The sequence below is a fragment of the Aegilops tauschii genome, chromosome 4, assembly GCF_002575655.3.
Source record: "Aegilops tauschii subsp. strangulata cultivar AL8/78 chromosome 4, Aet v6.0, whole genome shotgun sequence".
NCBI classification, from domain to species: domain Eukaryota; kingdom Viridiplantae; phylum Streptophyta; class Magnoliopsida; order Poales; family Poaceae; genus Aegilops; species Aegilops tauschii.
In genome coordinates this window covers 7,355,210-7,379,837 of record NC_053038.3, presented here as the reverse complement: position 1 = coordinate 7,379,837, position 24,628 = coordinate 7,355,210, and the positions used below count along the sequence as shown (strand labels likewise).

Below are 24,628 nucleotides of genomic sequence, written 5' to 3'. Positions count from 1 at the left end.
GCGCACCGCACCTTATAAACAGGTGCGGCTCTCTCTCAGCTAGCGAGGTGGGACTAAACTCCCACCACCACGCCGCTATGCAAGGCCATTGGTCCCGGTTGGTGGCACGAACCGGGACCAATTCCACCCTTTGGTCCCGGTTGGTGCCACGAACCGGTACTAATGAGGCTGTGGCCCCACGAGCACCTTTAGTACCGGTTCGTGGCACGAACGGTACTAGAGTTTCTTACTAAGAAGTTTTTTAGTCCCACCTCGCTAGCTGAGAGGCACTAGGAGCGGTTTATAAGCCCTGAGTGTAGAGACGATGAAGAAGAGGCGCAATGCTCACCTTCACGTTGCTTAGCTTCAAGCCTTGAGGAATAAGGTAGACTGCATGGAGCTATGTGCAGTGCAGTCTACACTATTCCGAAAGGCTTGAAGCTAATCAACGAGCATTGCGCCTCTTTTTTATTTTTAATAACTTATTACAACTCCGGACTTCTTGTGTTACGACAAAATAAAATAAACTTTAATAAAATTTATGAAACAAAAATTAACAAAGTATTTTCTGTTCAAAACACTATAAGAAACCTCTAGTATTATTGAAACTAAAATCATACAAAATTGATGCAACTAAAATTATCGAAGTATTTTCTGTTCAAAATCATTAAAAGCAAAAAGAATTTTCATAAAGAACTTTTTTTGATAGAAACTTTAATAGCAAAAAGAATTATCATAAAGTGAAATAAATAAGTAATTAGAAACAAAATAAAATAAAATAAATAAGTTTTTTGTTGTAAGTAGAAACAAAACAAAATAAATATAGCAAAAAAGAAAACAAAAAACTAAATACAGCAAAAAGAATTTTCATAAAGAACTTTTTTTGATAGAAACTTTAATACCAAAAAGAATTTTCATAAAGTAAAATAAATGAGTAATTAGAAACAAAATAAAATAAAATAAATAAGTTTTTTGTTGTAAGTAGAAACAAAACAAAATAAATAAAGCAAAAAAGAAAACAAAAAAAACTAAATACAGCAAAAAAAATTGTTGGGGCGCTGCCCGCTGGGCCTTCCAACCCTCAGGTTTGCAAATACAGGCCCAGAAGGGCTAGAAGGTTCAACGGGCAGCACGCCAAAGTTAGGCCCAGAAGCCTGCTATAGAGAGGAGTTTGAGACAGCAGCCGCGCCGGGGCTTTTAAACTGGTGCGGGCGCCCCTCGGCTAGCGAGGTGGGACTAAACTTTTGGCCGCGACGCGGGCAGCAAGAGGCCTTTGGTCCCGGTTGGTGGCACCAACCGGGACTAAAGGGGGGCATGCGTACCGGTTCGTGGCACCAACCGGGACCAATGCCCCCCCTTTAGTCCCGGTTGGTGCCACCAACCGGGACCAAAGGCCGCCGCTTCCCGCCCTTTGGGTTGCTGAAAAGAGGCCCTTGGTCCCGGTTGGTGGCACCAACCGGGACTAAAGGGGGGATTGGTCCCGGTTGGTGCCACGAACCGGGACCAATGCTCTCAGTATATAAGAAAACAGTTAGCGTTTTTCAGATTCATCTCTGCATCAGTTCCCCCGCCCCGACGACGCCGCCAGGCTGCCCGAGCTCGCCCCGTCGACGCCGTCGCCGCCCTCTGCTGCCTCGTCGACGCGCAGCCGCCCCTTCCACAGTTCTCTCAGGCAGAACTTCGTAGCCACTGACCACTCCAGGTGTACCCATTCCACATACTTACATTTCACTTCTTCCTACAGTATGAAAAAATATGGTCTCAATCATATATGCACAAATGCAATACAATTACATGCAATGCACTAAAAATATGGTCTCAATCTTATAAACACAAAATGTAGCATGCAATGATATACATACATACATACATACATACATACATACATACATACATACATACATACATACATATATATATGGATCAATTAACTACAAGTATATGCTATTATGTGCTAAAACAAATATTAGACCGTAAAAAAGACAACATAAATACGGACTTTGTAAATGCACAAATTAATTGAAATTGTATGCAATTTTGGGCAGAACAATGGATTACCGCGAAGTAAATCGAGCACGAGGTAATGTAAACATATATTTACAGTACGGAACAACAAACCTTCTGACCACAGGCAAGAAAACGTCTGCCAGTGTCCAAGGAATCAAAAGCAACTAGCCTGACGCAAGGTTCTCGACGCAGACAACGAGAGGACAGATCGTGAGCAATGCCACTCCATTCATAGCAAGGGATAGTCGTAGGAAGCTAAACGAAACAACAGAGATAATGCACAAATCAACGCCCTGCGTTAAATACCGGAAATGAAGAACCCTAACCCTAAGCCTAGCACTATCTGGAGATTATATAGTAGGAGCGTACCTGCAGGCTAGTCACAGATTCGCCATCCGAAGAAGAGCTCGACTCGTCGCTCCACGAAACCATGGCGTAACGTGACCGGCGGCAAGACGTGGATCGGTGGCGGCGGCGGTCGCAGTGGATAGATAGAACGCGCGTGGAGATCGCGAGGGAAGAACCGCCCCGACCAGGTGGCCAGCGCGGCCCATTTAAACGGGCTATAATCAAAATAAAAATTGTTAAATGGGCACGGCAACGGGAGCGGCCGTGTGTCGCGCCGTCTAACGGCATCCGTCCCCCCCCCCCTCCACGTCATCGCGACAAGCGGCCCGAGTTACACTACAAGCCATAAAATGGTGGGTTTTTCTTTTCTTTATGAGGGGAAAATGGTGGGTTTTTGGTACGAAGTCTATACTATAGACCAAAGTGAGCTGGTATCTTCTATATCTAAATGGTGATGAACCAAAGGAGTAAAAAAAAAAATTATTACCACACATAATTACATCTTCTATATCTAAACAACTAGCCACCACTAACCTATTTCTCTTAACATGCAAGTTTGCCACCTCGTCATTCAACATGTATGGAGAAAGGTCCACCACAACATGAAAACAAAATATTCCCGCAACAACATATACATGTTACACGTAACCATTTCTCTATGAATATATTGCAAAACATTCCCGCAACAACATGTCGGGTATCGTCTAGTTTTCTAATATAATATAACTAGAGTGGACAACACAAAAGATGCCATCATTACAATGGCTAAAATGCTATCCATTTTCCATGATTAAAGTCCCTAGTGACCGCCTCCTGTTTAGTCCATATATGCTACAAGCACTATCTCAAGGTACTGGCCTCTTGCAATAGTATATATCATGTATCACGTATGCAGTAACACATAGTAAACACCTCACTATTAGATCACTGGATTCATCCTAACATAACTTTAGCAACTGTTCTACTCTTCTTCGCCCACCACGCTTCTGCACACGATAGCATGAAAAGTTAATGAATGACAAGTTAAAAACAATTATAACCTACAATGCGTACAAAAACTTACTTCTTATTTAGTTTGCATTTCTTGCTGCGTTTAGTGTGCCCTAGCAATTTGCATGCACCGCACCTGATTCTGATCTCGTCGTACGAAAGTGGCCTACCATTTTTCGACATAGGGCGGTTCTCATCTACCTTAGTTGCACCTTTCGTTGATACTTTAATAGGATCTTGAACTTCAGCTATGTTGCCTTCACCATCGTCTACATATTCAATTGCACAAGTACTAAGATCAGCCGTTTTCTTACTCAAATTTTCCTTTAGCTGATCATACTCATGGCTCTTAGCTATCACAGTCTTCAAACTCTCCTGTAACTGATCCTATAAAGCTGGGTGTTTGCATGCTGCATGCATGGCTTCTGAAGCCAACACACTTACCTGGCTATATTTCATTCTTTCAGCTGCTCCAGTCCATCCAAATCCCAACAGATCGCTTGTGCGCCTCGCGGGCAGTCCTAACCTTGCGTCTTTCGTGAACCGCACAAGAACTAAACACTTTGGTATTTCAGATATATTCAAGTACTTCAATACATGGAATATGTGCTTGCAAGGTAGACCCTTTCGAATCATTCTTCTGCAGCTGCACCTTATATTTTCTGCGGAATTTACTGGAGTGTACTCCACCCAAAAACGGCTCTTCCGGTTATTCTTCCAGGCCACGATGTACTGTTGTGATCCGTCTCCGAGCTTTATTTCTAAAATCTCCATGCCGCCAATTTTCCTAAGATCAGCTTGCAACATATAGAAGTTTGCTGGAGTGAAGATGTGAGAAGCAGCTATCTCAAGTTCCCTCGAGCTAGTAACTGGCACCGGTAAATTTTGTGAGGTCGTGCAATCATCTCGTGCCTCATTCTCACGGATACGTACAACGGCGTTCTCATAGTGCAAAATCATATCCACCAGGGTCATTTCACCGTCTAGGTGGAGGTGAAGGCATGAGTTTAGACTTTCACTCCTCTGGTTGCTTTTCATGCCAAGCCAAAAACCCTCTATCAGATAAGCCGCGGCCCACGGTCTCCTCTTCTTATACATCCGTCTCAACCATGTTACTGTTTTTTCCGACTGCCATCTTTTGGAAAACGCGTGCCATCTCTCCTCAAACGTGGCCGTGGACGTGTTGTAGTACAGAAGAGTTCGGAACTCCTTCAAGGACTTGTGACTGAGGTGAATCTTCATATTTTTTTCTATATGCCACGTACATATACGGTGCCACACGTCTGGCAAGACTTGGCGAATTGCCTTGATCATCGCAGCGTCGGCGTACGTGATAACACTCTTCGGCATCTTTTGACACATGGACCTCAAAAAAGTCTCCAGCAGCCACACATATGTCTCTTCGGTCTCGTCCGAAACTATGGCACAAGCAAAAACAGTGGTCTTCCGGTGATTGTTAAGACCAACAAAGGGTATGAATGGCATACCATACCGGTTCATCTTGTACGTGGTGTCAAATACAAGCACGTCGCCGAAGTCCTCATAGTCATGACGAGACTGGGAGTCACACCAGAACATCCTATTCATATGTCCTTCCTTGTCTAGCTTGTACTCGAAAAAGAAGCTAGGATCCCTCTGTTTCCTACTGGCCATGATGCCAATGACTGTGGCAGCATCATCTTTTGAAAGCAGCTTCCTCTTCTCCCTGGCGCAAAGGTTGTATATTTCACGCCTGGTAAAACCAACACCGCCATACCATACTTGTTTGCTGATGAAGGAATCCATCATGTCGTGAATTCTAATCCCTGCAGCTCCCATGGACAGTATCTCAGCTCTCTAGTACTCTTTGATTTTTCTGTGGGACCAAAGAAAAGGTACCTCGTCCGGTCCTGCCAAGATATGGCTATGCTTGTCCTCAAAACTATCAACATACCAAACCCCACGCTTTTGGTCAAAGCTTCACGGTCAGGTGCGCTTCGCAGTGGCAGCGTGTCTCGGGTCTGAGCCTATGGCTGTGTCCTTCCTCGGTTAGCAACCTGCTGTCACGTTTTCCTTGTCTGGAACAAACAAACCGCCTATAACGCATATGACGTGACTCGGTTTTGCTATACCTGACCCTATTCTTTCTAATGCTGAAACCATTATCTCTAGCATAGCTGTTGTAGAAATCATACGCAGCCTCGTGAGACGTAAAAGTCATTTGTATTATCTGCATGAACATATCCCTCTTATCATCTGCACTAGCAGTATCTTGGACATTCTTTTTCCCTCAACTTCTGTCACCTACACAATCATAACATAGCCATGAAAACAGTTTTCTATGGTATAACATTACTTCCATACAACATTGATTACATACATACCTCCCTCATGATGACCGACGATTGCGACTCCCCAGAATCAGGTGCAGCTAATGATTCGACATCAAGGCCTGTCTCCGCGTCGGATTCACCGTAATAGTCGTACGCATTATGGTATTCGGAAATGAGCTGAAAAATATAACACAAATACATAAGTACTTATCATATAATATTCCAGGATTAATTCAATTTGCATGCATGCCAACAAAAAATTCCACTTCCATACCTGACTAATGTAATCTTCATTCGAGATCTCCGAGTTGTTTTCCTCACCATCATCATGCTCATTGTTTTCCTGACCATCATCATGTTCATCCATCTATAAATTTTCAAAATATAATATTGTCGGATGCCACCAAAAAATTACAACATGATAATGCCACTCACATTAAGATCTTCCAATACGTTCCAGAGCTCCCAAACAACCATAATTTAACATGGATTTGACAGCTTTTCGCCTTGTAGGCATGGTGTGTCTGATGAGGATACCGACGTGTCGGCACCACATGCTCGGATCGGCAGCCCGTCCGTTTGGAACCGCCTGATCAACATACCGGCAGGTCGCCACTGCTGGCGCATTAGCACCACCAGCTCAATAGTGCGACACAGCTGCACCGGCTGCTTAGCGGTTCGACGCATCCGTTCCTCCAGCTCAGCGGGCCATCACGGCAGCATCGCAAACTCAGCAGACTGAAACAGCTGCACTGCCTGCTCAGAACATCACATCATAAGAAAATCAAGTCAAAAGATGGAAGAGGCCGCAGTCAAACTTGTCGTGAAGAAGAGACCCTTAGACAAAAGAAAGATGAGAACCATAACACCCAACAGTTGCTTGAAGAAGCGGAAAAAAAGTGTATGATTGTCACAACCCATCCCACGAGCAATTCAACGAGTTATTTCCTCCACAAGCCAAATATGAAGCACACGAGTACAAGCATGGCCAGGCATTTCTAACGAATACCTGCAGCAGGCAAGTTCCAAATACAGGGCATTAGAGCATCTACATCTCTCATACGCCCGCGGACGCGCCCGGTCAGTGACCGGATGTGAGAGAGAGAAAAATGTGACCCAACCGGACCCCTCATATCATTTCTACACGTCTGGGTAGTCCGTGAACCCTCATATCCATCTCAAATGTAGGGAGGATATGAGGGCTCGCGGACGCGCTCGGGCAGTCCGTCACGTAGGATGCGGCCCCACCCCGGACCACCTTTTCTCTTTCTTTATTCATTCTTTTCATTCTTTATTCATCTCCATCAATCACATGCAAGTGACATGCCATATGAGGAAGAAAATAAGGAGTGTGGCTGCACGGACAGACAAATAGGGTCTCAAAACGAACACGCCCGATCATTAATCGGGCCCGTCCGCGGGCGTTTAAGGGGTCATATTTGCTATGTCCAGCTGTAGATGCTCTTACATACATTTTGCTTGACTCAAATCTCAAAAGGTTTTAAAGGTCTGGATGTGTACTACGACAAACATTTTGGTAGTCAACCGAATACCATCCATGTGGACTTTGAGATGTTTCATCTCTTCTTCAACTTCGATATTGTAAATACTTCACAATCTTGATCAACTTCTATGTACAAGGTTGTAAACTAAGAAAACTAATGTATTGTTTTTCTCTCAGGGGATTGATTGCACAAAGAACAAAGAGGGAGCATATGCCTTTCATAGATCATATGCTAGAAAACGCCGTCATTATAAAAGACAATTGGAAATCGGGCCCTCAACAGCGTCTCCACCTCTTGCTTGACTTACACGTGACATGATTCTTCCTATTTACATATCTTGAAAAGTAATTTATAATCATGTATACATCGATTCTTTTAAAATTTGATGTACTTTGTAAGTTCATGTTTTTCTTAATCAATAGCAAATATTCGATCTTGAATGTCATTGTTCCAAACTGCGACATAGTCTACTACCTGGATTATTTCCGAATAATAGAAAATCGTTAGGATCTGACGTTTACTCAGCAATTCTAGGATAGGTATTGAATTCTTCGATGGTAAAACTTGTATTCATAATAGGTTCCTGAATTGAATTGGGAGAATCCATCTACATTTACAGTGCATTTTCCTTGTACATACGTCGTGGAGGGAGCCGTGGCGACAGGGAAAAAACCCTGGTGCACGAGACCGTTTTCTCGATAGGATAGCGAAATCCGTTCTTTTCATAAGTTTTATCCTAACGTTCGTAAATACATTCTCTTATGTTAGTCACATGTTAAAGTTTGTAAATAAACACATTTCTTGTTGTATTTGTCTCCTAAGAAAAAATAAGCAGATTATACTAATTAAGTTGTTCCTAACAGGGCAAATATATGACTAATTATATACATAAAATTTCCATGTTCTCAACTGTAAAAAGGGACCAACCTTCGTGGATTCTTTGTTTGCAAACACATGAATTCTTTATGGTGATCTTTTGCATATACTATAGATGCTGACTACATACCAGGAATAAGTGTGTGTCTTAATTAGTATCTTCTAATCTACGCGTACGACACATTTTGTTCTAAAAATCTTGCAGATCTTCAAAGAGTGGAGCGCTGACCCGCTGACCGCAGTTCAATTGCTAGTTGCTAGGAGATTTCTCAGCACATCTTCTCAAAATACTTTATCAATCCCACTATAGATGATCTAGATTATGCGTTCACCTGTTAGTGTTCGGTGCTAAACATATATGCATGGATGCATTGTTTTCCATGTGATGAGAGGTCTACGTCTTTCGTACACTCTGATTCTGTGAATGTTGTATTTTGAAGAGAACTGCATATGTGTACACATGTGGAATTTAGCTAATAACTAGCTAGCATGCAGTATCTGCAATGTACTATTGGCCAATGATTGTGATGACTGTGCTTGTTGTAGACGATATTTGTTCGAATGCATATTCTGGCGAATATGCTTTTTGCGGGGCAATTGAAATGTGGTTATCTTTTACCCCGCCTGGTCATATACAATGCACATGGTTCAAGAAATTGAGCATTTGCAAGGCAAACAAATACAACACACGTTTCTGAGAATGAAACCCGAGTGCAATTTACATTAAAAAACACAAGATGAGAATACAACCATGGGTGATACACTATAAATTGCACATGTGAAACAACAATACGTGTGTGGTGAGGGTGTTAAATCATGTGCGGTAGCACCTCATCCCACACGTGAGCTAAAGCCACCGTGTCGACAGATGTTACAGACCGAAGACTCGTGTGCGATGCTCTAGACATCACAGATAGTTTCGTTGGGACAACTGTGTGCCATAAGTACCATTTCGTAAACGTTTTACGCAGAACTCCGTCTGGGTTCCATGAGGAATAACATGCCGTTAACTATCAATCACACACGTATGTCGCAACTATGGTGTGTGAGATAGGTTCTTGTATCGCACACGGTTGGTTTTGCCAAAACGTCTGCATCCTCGAGCCCTATCGCAGACGAGTAATCTGGGTTATTTGTGATGGACCCCCCACCCCCACCCCCGTCGCATAGCTTAGCAAGTCGACGGTTCGAAACTATGTTAGCAAAAGAGGGTTTAAATCATTTTCTTAGCCCCAGTCTGCACCGAAATGATACTATTTCCTTGATTTGCGATTTGCGTCCAAAAAGTCTTCTTTTTTTTTGGAATCGTCCACTTGCTTATCTTTGAGGACGCTCCATGGTCTTATTAGGCTCCAACTACCAAATACTACATATAGGAGTTGTTGCATAAAAGGAAGTACCATTACCACCAGTGATCTTTAAAAGTGATAAACTAAACTCGTCACTTTAGGAGATCTTGCCACAGAAACATGCCAATATGTATGGTTTAGCTACACATTCTCGCCGGAAACATGCATGCCCGCATGTACTCCCTCTCACCACTTCCAAATATAATTATACAATATAATATGTTCCGTACTATACATATGAAGTCATGTCATGTAGTATGTTTCTTGTTTCATTTTCCTTCGGCAGAAGTGCAGCTGCTATGCTGTTCCACTACGGAGTTGAGTCTTCCTACGATGTCCTCTGCTGTAACGATGAAGCTCTCATCCACCTGAAAACAAAATCAAGCTAGCTATTGATCCGAAATCCATGCATTATATGGGGCATTATGTTCTCCTACTTGTTCAGATGAATATTATACTTGTGAACAAACATGATTAGGTTTTTTCCAGTGGAACATGCATGATTAGCCAGATTGAGAATTATGTTTTTATTCGATAAATAATGGTCTATATGTAGGCTTTATGATAGTACGTTTGTGGTATTTTCTATACTTGTTGACCATGTCTTGCAAATTAAGAAGCTTCCTCATAATGCAGGATAGAATAATGTATTTGTACGGAACATTTGTTTCATATAAGATTTTTATTTTGTTTGACGATTCCAACTGGTACAACAATGGGCATAGGTTTTCATGGACAGCAAAACTTTCCAGCATTGAAATCACATTGTCTCGATGACACGAATATCCTTCTAGTCCAAGATGTTAATCGCTTTGGTTTAGCTAAATTTAAGTCCTTTGAGATTGTCTTATATCTAAGTCGATGCTAGCTCCAGGCCTTCTGGTGTCTACATGTTGAGATTCATGTAGAAGCGTGTGTCGGAATTTTGTGCCCTGTGCTATATATTCAAATTAATTATAATTACTAATATTCTACAGAATACCACATTATGAAACTAATATATGTTTAGTAGATGGTAATTCAGTCTAGGGACATTGATAAGTGGAAGGAGCTAGATCATATGGTTAGACATGAAAAATCTTAACCCAAACCACACACGGAAGTTCTCTTGCTCCTTCCACAAGCAAGTCCCATGTTAGGGTTTCCTTGCCTCCTAGAGGTGCCGCCGCCGATTTGCCTCGTCTGTCGTGGCCTTAGTGCCATGGAGGCGCGGTGGATCCTAGCCCGTGCTGTTGGGAGGGCTCCTGCTCCGTTTTTAGGTGTTTTCTAGTTTGTCTTGGGTTTGTGTCCTACTCCACTAGTAGAAAACTGGGCTTTGGTCACAGGGCAATATTCACATTAGTCCCGGTTCAGTCAGGAACCAGGACTAATGCGAGCATTGGTCCCGGTTCGTGCGGCCAGGGGCCTGCCGGGCCTCGTGGGGGCATTGGTCCTGGTTCGTCCGGCCCTTTGGTCCCGGTTGGTGGGACAAACCGGGACCAATGGGCCACGCTCCTGGCCCACCACCCTTTAGTCCCGGTTCATACCACAAACCGGGACTAAGGGGCTGGTCCTAGTTGCGGCCAGTGTTTAGTCCCACCTCGCCAACCGAAGGGCGCTCACACCAGTTTATAAGCCCGTCCCTCTCTGCCTTGTCAAGCTCCTCTCAAAGTGAAAATAGATGCCCTTATACATGGAATTTGACCTAAATTTACAGTAAATTTCTTTGAATTTCATAGAAATTTATTATGAATTTAGGTTGAATTTTCTCTATAGGCGCATCTATGTTCATTTTTTTATAGTAAATAAAATAAATAAACCTTAATAAAATAAATAAAAATAAATAAACCTTAATAAAATAAAATAAAATAAACTATAGTAACTAAAATAAATAAACCTTAATAAATTAAATAAAAATAGCAGCACTAAAATAAATAAAAATAAAATAATTAAAGTAAAATACATAAGTAATTAGAAATAAAATAAATAAGTTTTTTGTTGTAAGTAGAAACAAAACAAAACAAATAAAGCAAAAGAGAAAACAAAAAACAGAGAAAAAAAATTATGCCACCTACTGGGCCACCACGGCCTGAATACGACTTGAAACCCATCCATGGGCCAGGATTCAGGCCCGCAGAAGGCCCAGTAGGCCCCACAGGGAAAGAGAACGGTTAGGCCCGAAAGCCTGCAGTTGAGAGGAGCTCGAGAGGGTGGGCGCAGCAGCGCTTATAAACCACTCTCGAGCCCTCTCAACTAGCGAGGTGGGACTAAACTTTTGACGCGGGGCAGCACAAGGCCTTTGGTCCCGGTTGGTGCCACCAACCGGGACTAAAGGGGTCATTGGTCCCGGTTCGTGGCACCAACCGGGACCAAAGGCCTTTAGTCCCGGTTGGTGCCACGAACCAGGACCAATGAGTTCCCTATATATATACCCCATCGCCACAGCAGAGCACTCCACAGTGCTCTGTTTTTTCTGGCCGGCGAGGGGAGGGCATTTGGGTGCTCTAGCTCACCTCCTATGCACATGAGGTGTTCGATGAAATGTCTGAGCCACACTAGTTAATCTTTCTCCTCTCGAAACTCGACCTCCGAGCTCCATTTTCCCCGAGATTTGTCTAGGTTTAGCGGTCCGTCACGTCCCGTCCCCGTCTTCAGCGCCATCGATCGCCCGCGCCGATCTCGTCGCCAGCACCACCGTGGTGCTCTTGTTCTTATCTTCTTTCTGAAAGGAAAAAATTATTACTTTAGATAGATACTTGTCTAATTTTGTTACTTTTATTATTCCTTCTTATTACATAGTGCGATGGTTTTGGTATCCGCCCCCGTCGGCCCTCGTCCTGTCTATGATTCGGATGTGGTATATATTATCTTTTTATAACTATTTGGTTCATTTATTGTTTATGACAAATATACCGACCAATGTGACATAGATTTTATTTATCTAGGAGGTGGTTGAACCGGAAATTCTAACCGACCCTATTGTCGAGAGGTTAAATTTAGTTGAAGAAGAAAACAATTACTTGAAGGAAAAAATAAAAAAATTTGAGGAGGAGAAGATGATATTGGAGTTGCATGTTGCGGATGTCATCGATGATCACAAGATCAAGATGGATGCAATGCGCTTGAAGATTAGAAAGATTAGAAAATATGCCATTCATACCGAGGCTTGGTATCATTATGCCGTTGGATCAATTGTTACCTTGGTTGCGATTATGATCGCATTTGTTTTCGCATTGAAATGTTTTACATAGTTTCAATGTATGGTTTAATTAATTAGATGCTTTGGAGAGCTATATATATGTTGTTAGATGAGAACTATGTATGTACTTTGGTTTTAATGTGATGATGAACTTCTATTAATTTGGTCACTTAATTATCTATTCATGATGTTCTGTAATGGTTTTTGACACACTTAATTATATATAATGCACGCAGATGAACCGGCAATGGATGTACGGTGACAGACACACCTCCGAGTACATTAAGGGCGTGCATGATTTTCTCGAAGTGGCTGAGGCAAACAAGCAGAATGGTTTTATGTGTTGTCCATGCCCTATATGTGGGAATACGAAGTCTTACTCTGACCGGAAAATCCTTCACACCCACCTGCTTTACAAGGGTTTCATGCCACACTATAATGTTTGGACGAGGCACGGAGAAATAGGGGTTATGATGGAAGACGGCGAAGAAGAAGAGGACGATGACAACTATGTGCCCCCTGAATACGGTGATGCTGCAACGGGGGAAGCTGCTGAATATCAAGAGGAACCAGACGATGTGCCCAATGATGCTGCAAGGGGGGAAGCTGCTGAAGATCAAGAGGAACGAGTGCCCGATGATGATGATCTCCGCCGGGTCATTGTCGATGCAAGGACGCAATGCGAAAGTCAAAAGGAGAAGCTGAAGTTCGATCGCATGTTAGAGGATCACAAAAAAGGGTTGTACCCCAATTGCGAAGATGGCAACACAAAGCTCGGTACCGTACTGGAATTGCTGCAGTGGAAGGCAGAGAATGATGTGCCTGACAAAGGATTTGAGAAGCTATTGAAAATATTGAAGAAGAAGCTTCCAAAGGATAACGAATTGCCCGACAGTACATACGCAGCAAAGAAGGTCGTATGCCCTCTAGGATTGGAGGTGCAAAAATACATGCATGCCGTAATGACTGCATCCCCTACCGCGGTGCGTACAAGGATCTGAACGCATGCCCGGTATGCGATGCATTGCGGTATAATATCAGACGAGATGACCCTGGTGATGTTGACGGCCAGCCCCCCAGGAAGAGGGTTCCTGCGAAGGTGATGTGGTATGCTCCTATAATACCACGGTTGAAACGTCTGTTCAGAAACGAAGAGCATGCCAAGTTGATGCGATCGCACAGTGAGGACCGTAAGAAAGACGGGAAGTTGAGAGCACCCGCTGACGGGTCGCGGTGGAGAAAAATCAAGAGAAAGTACTGGGCTGAGTTTGCAACTGACCCAATGAACGTATGGTTTGGTTTAAGCGCGGATGGCATTAATCCTTTCGGGGAGCAGAGCAGCAATCACAGCACCTGGCCCGTGACTCTATGTATGTATAACCTTCCTCCTTGGATGTGCATGAAGCGGAAGTTCATTATGATGCCAGTTCTCATCCAAGGCCCTAAGCAACCCGGCAACGACATTGATGTGTACCTAAGGCCATTAGTTGAAGAACTTTTACAGCTGTGGAATGGAAACAGTGTACGTACGTGGGATGAGCACAAACAGGAGGAATTTAACCTGCACGCGTTGCTGTTTGTAACCATCAACGATTGGCCCGCTCTCAGTAACCTTTCAGGACAGACAAACAAGGGATACCACGCATGCACGCACTGTTTAGATGACACTGAAAGTATATACCTAGACAAATGCAGGAAGAATGTGTACCTGGGCCATCGTCGATTTCTTCCGACCAACCATCAATGTTGAAAGAAAGGCAAGCATTTCAAAGGTGAGGCAGATCACCGGAAGAAGCCCGCCATGCGTACCGGTGATCACGTACTTGCTATGGTCAATGATTTACACGTAATCTTTGGAAAGGGTCCCGGCGGACTAGCTGTTCCGAATGACGCTGAGGGACACGCACCCATGTGGAAGAAGAAATCTATATTTTGGGACCTACCCTACTGGAAAGAGCTAGAGGCCGCTCTTCAATCGACGTGATGCACGTGACGAAGAACCTTTGCGTGAACCTGCTAGGCTTCTTGGGCATGTATGGGAAGACAAAAGATACACCTGAGGCACGGGAGGACCTGCAACGTTTGCACGAAAAAGACGGCATGCCTCCGAAGCAGTATGAAGGTCCTGCCAGCTACGCTCTTACGAAAGAAGAGAAAGAAATCTTCTTTGAATGCCTGCTCAGTATGAAGGTCCCGACTGGCTTCTCGTCGAATATAAAGGGAATAATAAATATGCCAGAGAAAAAGTTCCAGAACCTAAAGTCTTATGACTGCCATGTGATTATGACGCAACTGCTTCCGGTTGCATTGAGGGGGCTTCTACCGGAAAACGTCCGATTAGCCATTGTGAAGCTATGTGCATTCCTCAATGCAATCTACACAGTTGGAGGGGACTCAATAATATGCAGGGACGGATATTCTTGGTCTCAAGCACACTACACAGTTCTACAGAACTCTACCTTGGTGACCCCGTATGTCGATGAACACAAGAACAGTCTGCGCTCCAAACACCCGGAGCAGTGTGACGACTGGATTACATGTGAACACATCAGGACTTTCAGCAGTTGGTTGGAAACACGTCTCAGAGGTGACACCATTGTTTGTGTTGAGTTGTACTCGTTGTCCAGGGGACCATCTTCGACTGTATTGACTTACAAAGGATACGAGATAAATGGGAATACATTTTACACGATCGCCCAAGATCAAAAGAGAACCAACCAAAACAGCGGTGTCCGCTTTGATGCAGCAACCGAGAGGGGAAAGGACACATATTATGGTTACATAATGGACATATGGGAACTTGACTACGGACATGATTTTAAGGTCCCTTTGTTTAAGTGCAAATGGGTCAATCTGTCAGGAGGCGGGGTACAGGTAGACCCATAGTACGGAATGACAACAGTGGATCTGAACAATCTTGGGTACACTGACGAACCGTTCGTCCTAGCCAATGATGTGGCACAGGTTATCTATGTGAAGGACATGTCTACCAGACCGAGAAAAAGAAAATATAAGGAAGCGAATACATCATACGATGAGCCAAAGCGCCACATAGTTCTTTCAGGAAAAAGGGACATTGTGGGAGTGGAGGGCAAGACAGACATGTCTGAAGATTATGAAAAGTTTCATGAAATTCCTCCCTTCAAAGTCAAGGCTGACCCAAGCATCCTGATAAACGATGAAGATTATCCATGGTTACGGCGCAATAAGCAAATGACACAAGCGAAGAAAAAGTGAAGACTTTCTCCCGCAACTATTATGATGATACCATGCCAACTTTGTAACAGACGAGTATGATACCATTGTCCGTTTTGTACACGAAGTGCATCTAGTTTTTGCCGTAACCCTCTCAACTTTCTTGCACATGCTATGTGGATGAAATGATGATACCATGCCAACTTTCAACCTTTTCAGAGTTCTTTTGAAATGCTTTTCAATTTTAGGGTCTTATAGCTCAAAATAATTAGTAAATGCATGAAAAATAACAGGCCAAAAATTAAAAATTATGCCACCTACTGGGCCACCACGGCCTGAATACGATTAGAAACCCATCCATGGGCCAGGATTCTGGCCCACAGAAGGCCCAGTAGGCGCACAAGCATGTACAGAGAGGTTAGGCCTGTAAGCCTGCTTTAGAGAGGAGCTCGACAGCTCAGGCGCACCGCACCTTATAAACAGGTGCGGCTCTCTCTCAGCTAGCGAGGTGGGACTAAACTCCCACCACCACGCCGCTATGCAAGGCCATTGGTCCCGGTTGGTGGCACGAACCGGGACCAATTCCACCCTTTGGTCCCGGTTGGTGCCACGAACCGGTACTAATGAGGCTGTGGCCCCACGAGCACCTTTAGTAACGGTTCGTTGCACGAACCGGTACTAGAGTTTCTTACTAAGAAGTTTTTTAGTCCCACCTCGCTAGCTGAGAGGCACTAGGAGCGGTTTATAAGCCCTGAGTGTAGAGACGATGAAGAAGAGGCGCAATGCTCACCTTCACGTTGCTTAGCTTCAAGCCTTGAGAAATAAGGTAGACTGCATGGAGCTATGTGCAGTGCAGTCTACACTATTCCGAAAGGCTTGAAGCTAATCAACGAGCATTGCGCCTCTTTTTTATTTTTAATAACTTATTACAACTCCGGACTTCTTGTGTTACGACAAAATAAAATAAACTTTAATAAAATTTATGAAACAAAAATTAACAAAGTATTTTCTGTTCAAAACACTATAAGAAACCTCTAGTATTATTGAAACTAAAATCATACAAAATTGATGCAACTAAAATTATCGAAGTATTTTCTGTTCAAAATCATTAAAAGCAAAAAGAATTTTCATAAAGAACTTTTTTTTATAGAAACTTTAATAGCAAAAAGAATTATCATAAAGTGAAATAAATAAGTAATTAGAAACAAAATAAAATAAAATAAATAAGTTTTTTGTTGTAAGTAGAAACAAACAAAATAAATATAGCAAAAAAGAAAAAAAAACTAAATACAGCAAAAAGAATTTTCATAAAGAACTTTTTTTGATAGAAACTTTAATACCAAAAAGAATTTTCATAAAGTAAAATAAATGAGTAATTAGAAACAAAATAAAATAAAATAAATAAGTTTTTTGTTGTAAGTAGAAACAAAACAAAATAAATAAAGCAAAAAAAGAAAACAAAAAAACTAAATACAGCAAAAAAAATTGTTGGGGCGCTGCCCGCTGGGCCTTCCAACCCTCAGGTTTGCAAATACAGGCCCAGAAGGGCTAGAAGGTTCAACGGGCAGCACGCCAAAGTTAGGCCCAGAAGCCTGCTATAGAGAGGAGTTTGAGACAGCAGCCGCGCCGGGGCTTTTAAACTGGTGCGGGCGCCCCTCGGCTAGCGAGGTGGGACTAAACTTTTGGCCGCGGCGCGGGCAGCAAGAGGCCTTTGGTCCCGGTTGGTGGCACCAACCGGGACTAAAGTGGGGCATGCGTACCGGTTCGTGGCACCAACCGGGACCAATGCCCCCCCTTTAGTCCCGGTTGGTGCCACCAACCGGGACCAAAGGCCGCCGCTTCCCGCCCTTTGGGTTGCTGAAAAGAGGCCCTTGGTCCCGGTTGGTGGCACCAACCGGGACTAAAGGGGGGATTGGTCCCGGTTGGTGCCACGAACCGGGACCAATGCTCTCAGTATATAAGAAAACACTTAGCGTTTTTCAGATTCATCTCTGCATCAGTTCCCCCGCCCCGACGACGCCGCCAGGCTGCCCGAGCTCGCCCCGTCGACGCCGTCGCCGCCCTCTGCTGCCTCGTCGACGCGCAGCCGCCCCTTCCACAGTTCTCTCAGGCAGAACTTCGTAGCCACTGATCACTCCAGGTCTACCCATTCCACATACTTACATTTCACTTCTTCCTACAGTATGAAAAAATATGGTCTCAATCATATATGCACAAATGCAATACAATTACATGCAATGCACTAAAAATATGGTCTCAATCTTATAAACACAAAATGTAGCATGCAATGATATACATACATACATACATACATACATACATACATACATATATATATATATATATGGATCAATTAACTACAAGTATATGCTATTATGTGCTAAAACAAATATTAGACCGTAAAAAAGACAACATAAATACGGACTTTGTAAATGCACAAATTAATTGAAATTGTATGCAATTTTGGGCAGAACAATGGATTACCGCGAAGTAAATCGAGCACGAGGTAATGTAAACATATATTTACAGTACGGAACAACAAACCTTCTGACCACAGGCAAGAAAACGTCTGCCAGTGTCCAAGGAATCAAAAGCAACTAGCCTGACGCAAGGTTCTCGACGCAGACAACGAGAAGACAGATCGTGAGCAATGCCACTCCATTCATAGCAAGGGATAGTCGTAGGAAGCTAAACGAAACAACAGAGATAATGCACAAATCAACGCCCTGCGTTAAATACCGGAAATGAAGAACCCTAACCCTAAGCCTAGCACTATCTGGAGATTATATAGTAGGAGCGTACCTGCAGGCTAGTCACAGATTCGCCATCCGAAGAAGAGCTCGACTCGTCGCTCCACGAAACCATGGCGTAACGTGACCGGCGGCAAGACGTGGATCGGTGGCGGCGGCGGTCGCAGTGGATAGATAGAACGCGCGTGGAGATCGCGAGGGAAGAACCGCCCCGACCAGGTGGCCAGCGCGGCCCATTTAAACGGGCTATAATCAAAATAAAAATTGTTAAATGGGCTCGGCAACGGGAGCGGCCGTGTGTCGCGCCGTCTAACGGCATCCGTCCCCCCCCCCCTCCACGTCATCGCGACAAGCGGCCCGAGTTACACTACAAGCCATAAAATGGTGGGTTTTTCTTTTCTTTATGAGGGGAAACTGGTGGGTTTTTGGTACGAAGTCTATACTATAGACCAAAGTGAGCTGGTATCTTCTATATCTAAATGGTGATGAACCAAAGGAGTAAAAAAAATAATTATTACCACACATAATTACATCTTCTATATCTAAACAACTAGCCACCACTAACCTATTTCTCTTAACATGCAAGTTTGCCACCTCGTCATTCAACATGTATGGAGAAAGGTCCACCACAACATGAAAACAAAATATTCCCGCAACAACATATACATGTTACACGTAACCATTTCTCTATGAATATATTGCAAAACATTCCCGCAACAACATGTCGGGTATCGTCTAGTTTTCTAATATAATATAACTAGAGTGGACAACACAAAAGATGCCATCATTACAATGGCTAAAATGCTATCCATTTTCCATGATTAAAGTCCCTAGTGACCGCCTCCTGTTTAGTCCATATATGCTACAAGCACTATCTCAAGGTACTGGCCTCTTGCAATAGTATATATCATGTATCACGTATGCAGTAACACATAGTAAACACCTCACTATTAGATCACTGGATTCATCCTAACATAACTTTAGCAACTGTTCTACTCTTCTTCGCCCACCACGCTTCTGCACACGATAGCATGAAAAGTTAATGAATGACAAGTTAAAAACAATTATAACCTACAATGCGTACAAAAACTTACTTCTTATTTAGTTTGCATTTCTTGCTGCGTTTAGTGTGCCCTAGCAATTTGCATGCACCGCACCTGATTCTGATCTCGTCGTACGAAAGTGGCCTACCATTTTTCGACATAGGGCGGTTCTCATCTACCTTAGTTGCACATTTCGTTGATACTTTAATAGGATCTTGAACTTCAACTATGTTGCCTTCACCATCGTCTACATATTCAATTGCACAAGTACTAAGATCAGCCGTTTTCTTACTCAAATTTTCCTTTAGCTGATCATACTCATGGCTCTTAGCTATCACAGTCTTCAAACTCTCCTGTAACTGATCCCATAAAGCTGGGTGTTTGCATGCTGCATGCATGGCTTCTGAAGCCAACACACTTACCTGGCTATATTTCATTCTTTCAGCTGCTCCAGTCCATCCAAATCCCAACAGATCGCTTGTGCGCCTCGCGGGCAGTCCTAACCTTGCGTCTTTCGTGAACCGCACAAGAACTAAACACTTTGGTATTTCAGATATATTCAAGTACTTCAATACATGGAATATGTGCTTGCAAGGTAGACCCTTTCGAATCATTCTTCTGCAGCTGCACCTTATATTTTCTGCGGAATTTACTGGAGTGTACTCCACCCAAAAACGGCTCTTCCGGTTATTCTTCCAGGCCACGATGTACTGTTGTGATCCGTCTCCGAGCTTTATTTCTACAATCTCCATGCCGCCAATTTTCCTAAGATCAGCTTGCAACATATAGAAGTTTGCTGGAGTGAAGACGTGAGAAGCAGCTATCTCAAGTTCCCTCGAGCTAGTAACTGGCACCGGTAAATTTTGTGAGGTCGTGCAATCATCTCGTGCCTCATTCTCACGGATACGTACAACGGCGTTCTCATAGTGCAAAATCATATCCACCAGGGTCATTTCACCGTCTAGGTGGAGGTGAAGGCATGAGTTTAGACTTTCACTCCTCTGGTTGCTTTTCATGCCAAGCCAAAAACCCTCTATCAGATAAGCCGCGGCCCACGGTCTCCTCTTCTTATACATCCGTCTCAACCATGTTACTGTTTTTTCCGACTGCCATCTTTTGGAAAACGCGTGCCATCTCTCCTCAAACGTGGCCGTGGACGTGTTGTAGTACAGAAGAGTTCGGAACTCCTTCAAGGACTTGTGACTGAGGTGAATCTTCATATTTTTTTCTATATGCCACGTACATATACGGTGCCACACGTCTGGCAAGACTTGGCGAATTGCCTTGATCATCGCAGCGTCGGCGTACGTGATAACACTCTTCGGCATCTTTTGACACATGGACCTCAAAAAAGTCTCCAGCAGCCACACATATGTCTCTTCGGTCTCGTCCGAAACTATGGCACAAGCAAAAACAGTGGTCTTCCGGTGATTGTTAAGACCAACAAAGGGTATGAATGGCATACCATACCGGTTCATCTTGTACGTGGTGTCAAATACAAGCACGTCGCCGAAGTCCTCATAGTCATGACGAGACTGGGAGTCACACCAGAACATCCTATTCATATGTCCTTCCTTGTCTAGCTTGTACTCGAAAAAGAAGCTAGGATCCCTCTGTTTCCTACTGGCCATGATGCCAATGACTGTGGCAGCATCATCTTTTGAAAGCAGCTTCCTCTTCTCCCTGGCGCAAAGGTTGTATATTTCACGCCTGGTAAAACCAACACCGCCATACCATACTTGTTTGCTGATGAAGGAATCCATCATGTCGTGAATTCTAATCCCTGCAGCTCCCATGGACAGTATCTCAGCTCTCTAGTACTCTTTGATTTTTCTGTGGGACCAAAGAAAAGGTACCTCGTCCGGTCCTGCCAAGATATGGCTATGCTTGTCCTCAAAACTATCAACATACCAAACCCCACGCTTTTGGTCAAAGCTTCACGGTCAGGTGCGCTTCGCAGTGGCAGCGTGTCTCGGGTCTGAGCCTATGGCTGTGTCCTTCCTCGGTTAGCAACCTGCTGTCACGTTTTCCTTGTCTGGAACAAACAAACCGCCTATAACGCATATGACGTGACTCGGTTTTGCTATACCTGACCCTATTCTTTCTAATGCTGAAACCATTATCTCTAGCATAGCTGTTGTAGAAATCATACGCAGCCTCGTGAGACGTAAAAGTCATTTGTATTATCTGCATGAACATATCCCTCTTATCATCTGCACTAGCAGTATCTTGGACATTCTTTTTCCCTCAACTTCTGTCACCTACACAATCATAACATAGCCATGAAAACAGTTTTCTATGGTATAACATTACTTCCATACAACATTGATTACATACATACCTCCCTCATGATGACCGACGATTGCGACTCCCCAGAATCAGGTGCAGCTAATGATTCGACATCAAGGCCTGTCTCCGCGTCGGATTCACCGTAATAGTCGTACGCATTATGGTATTCGGAAATGAGCTGAAAAATATAACACAAATACATAAGTACTTATCATATAATATTCCAGGATTAATTCAATTTGCATGCATGCCAACAAAAAATTCCACTTCCATACCTGACTAATGTAATCTTCATTCGAGATCTCCGAGTTGTTTTCCTCACCATCATCATGCTCATTGTTTTCCTGACCATCATCATGTTCATCCATCTATAAATTTTCAAAATATAATATTGTCGGATGCCACCAAAAAATTACAACATGATAATGCCACTCACATTAAGATCTTCCAATACGTTCCAGAGCTCCCAAACAACCATAATTTAACATGGATTTGACAGCTTTTCGCCTTGTAGGCATGGTGTGTCTGATGAGGATACCGACGTGTCGGCACCACATGCTCGGATCGGCAGCCCGTCCGTTTGGAACCGCCTGATCAACATACCGGCAGGTCGCCACTGCTGGCGCATTAGCACCACCAGCTCAATAGTGCGACACAGCTGCACCGGCTGCTTAGCGGTTCGACGCATCCGTTCCTCCAGCTCAGCGGGCCATCACGGCAGCATCGCAAACTCAGCAGACTGAAACAGCTGCACTGCCTGCTCAGAACATCACATCATAAGAAAATCAAGTCAAAAGATGGAAGAGGCCGCAGTCAAACTTGTCGTGAAGAAGAGACCCTTAGACAAAAGAAAGATGAGAACCATAACACCCAACAGTTGCTTGAAGAAGCGGAAAAAAAGTGTATGATTGTCACAACCCATCCCACGAGCAATTCAACGAGTTATTTCCTCCACAAGCCAAATATGAAGCACACGAGTACAAGCATGGCCAGGCATTTCTAACGAATACCTGCAGCAGGCAAGTTCCAAATACAGGGCATTAGAGCATCTACATCTCTCATACGCCCGCGGACGCGCCCGGTCAGTGACCGGATGTGAGAGAGAGAAAAATGTGACCCAACCGGACCCCTCATATCATTTCTACACGTCTGGGCAGTCCGTGAACCCTCATATCCATCTCAAATGTAGGGAGGATATGAGGGCTCGCGGACGCGCTCGGGCAGTCCGTCACGTAGGATGCGGCCCCACCCCGGACCACCTTTTCTCTTTCTTTATTCATTCTTTTCATTCTTTATTCATCTCCATCAATCACATGCAAGTGACATGCCATATGAGGAAGAAAATAAGGAGTGTGGCTGCACGGACAGACAAATAGGGTCTCAAAACGAACACGCCCGATCATTAATCGGGCCCGTCCGCGGGCGTTTAAGGGGTCATATTTGCTATGTCCAGCTGTAGATGCTCTTACATACATTTTGCTTGACTCAAATCTCAAAAGGTTTTAAAGGTCTGGATGTGTACTACGACAAACATTTTGGTAGTCAACCGAATACCATCCATGTGGACTTTGAGATGTTTCATCTCTTCTTCAACTTCGATATTGTAAATACTTCACAATCTTGATCAACTTCTATGTACAAGGTTGTAAACTAAGAAAACTAATGTATTGTTTTTCTCTCAGGGGATTGATTGCACAAAGAACAAAGAGGGAGCATATGCCTTTCATAGATCATATGCTAGAAAACGCCGTCATTATAAAAGACAATTGGAAATCGGGCCCTCAACAGCGTCTCCACCTCTTGCTTGACTTACACGTGACATGATTCTTCCTATTTACATATCTTGAAAAGTAATTTATAATCATGTATACATCGATTCTTTTAAAATTTGATGTACTTTGTAAGTTCATGTTTTTCTTAATCAATAGCAAATATTCGATCTTGAATGTCATTGTTCCAAACTGCGACATAGTCTACTACCTGGATTATTTCCGAATAATAGAAAATCGTTAGGATCTGACGTTTACTCAGCAATTCTAGGATAGGTATTGAATTCTTCGATGGTAAAACTTGTATTCATAATAGGTTCCTGAATTGAATTGGGAGAATCCATCTACATTTACAGTGCATTTTCCTTGTACATACGTCGTGGAGGGAGCCGTGGCGACAGGGAAAAAACCCTGGTGCACGAGACCGTTTTCTCGATAGGATAGCGAAATCCGTTCTTTTCATAAGTTTTATCCTAACGTTCGTAAATACATTCTCTTATGTTAGTCACATGTTAAAGTTTGTAAATAAACACATTTCTTGTTGTATTTGTCTCCTAAGAAAAAATAAGCAGATTATACTAATTAAGTTGTTCCTAACAGGGCAAATATATGACTAATTATATACATAAAATTTCCATGTTCTCAACAGTAAAAAGGGACCAACCTTCGTGGATTCTTTGTTTGCAAACACATGAATTCTTTATGGTGATCTTTTGCATATACTATAGATGCTGACTACATACCAGGAATAAGTGTGTGTCTTAATTAGTATCTTCTAATCTACGCGTACGACACATTTTGTTCTAAAAATCTTGCAGATCTTCAAAGAGTGGAGCGCTGACCCGCTGACCGCAGTTCAATTGCTAGTTGCTAGGAGATTTCTCAGCACATCTTCTCAAAATACTTTATCAATCCCACTATAGATGATCTAGATTATGCGTTCACCTGTTAGTGTTCGGTGCTAAACATATATGCATGGATGCATTGTTTTCCATGTGATGAGAGGTCTACGTCTTTCGTACACTCTGATTCTGTGAA

At 43.3% G+C, this 24,628-nt stretch overlaps 1 protein-coding gene across 1 annotated transcript; it reads right to left on the bottom strand.

Annotated features, from left to right (window-relative positions):
• Positions 1-3,295: 3,295 nt before the first annotated feature.
• On the bottom strand, positions 3,296-6,003 carry LOC109761050 (protein FAR1-RELATED SEQUENCE 5-like). Its single transcript, XM_073497429.1, has 6 exons — positions 5,911-6,003; positions 5,688-5,813; positions 5,436-5,533; positions 3,769-5,056; positions 3,461-3,654; positions 3,296-3,320 (listed from the first exon to the last, which is right to left on the bottom strand). Exons 1-6 carry the CDS (start codon positions 6,001-6,003, stop codon positions 3,296-3,298), a joined length of 1,824 nt encoding a protein of 607 aa, XP_073353530.1.
• Positions 6,004-24,628: the final 18,625 nt, after the last annotated feature.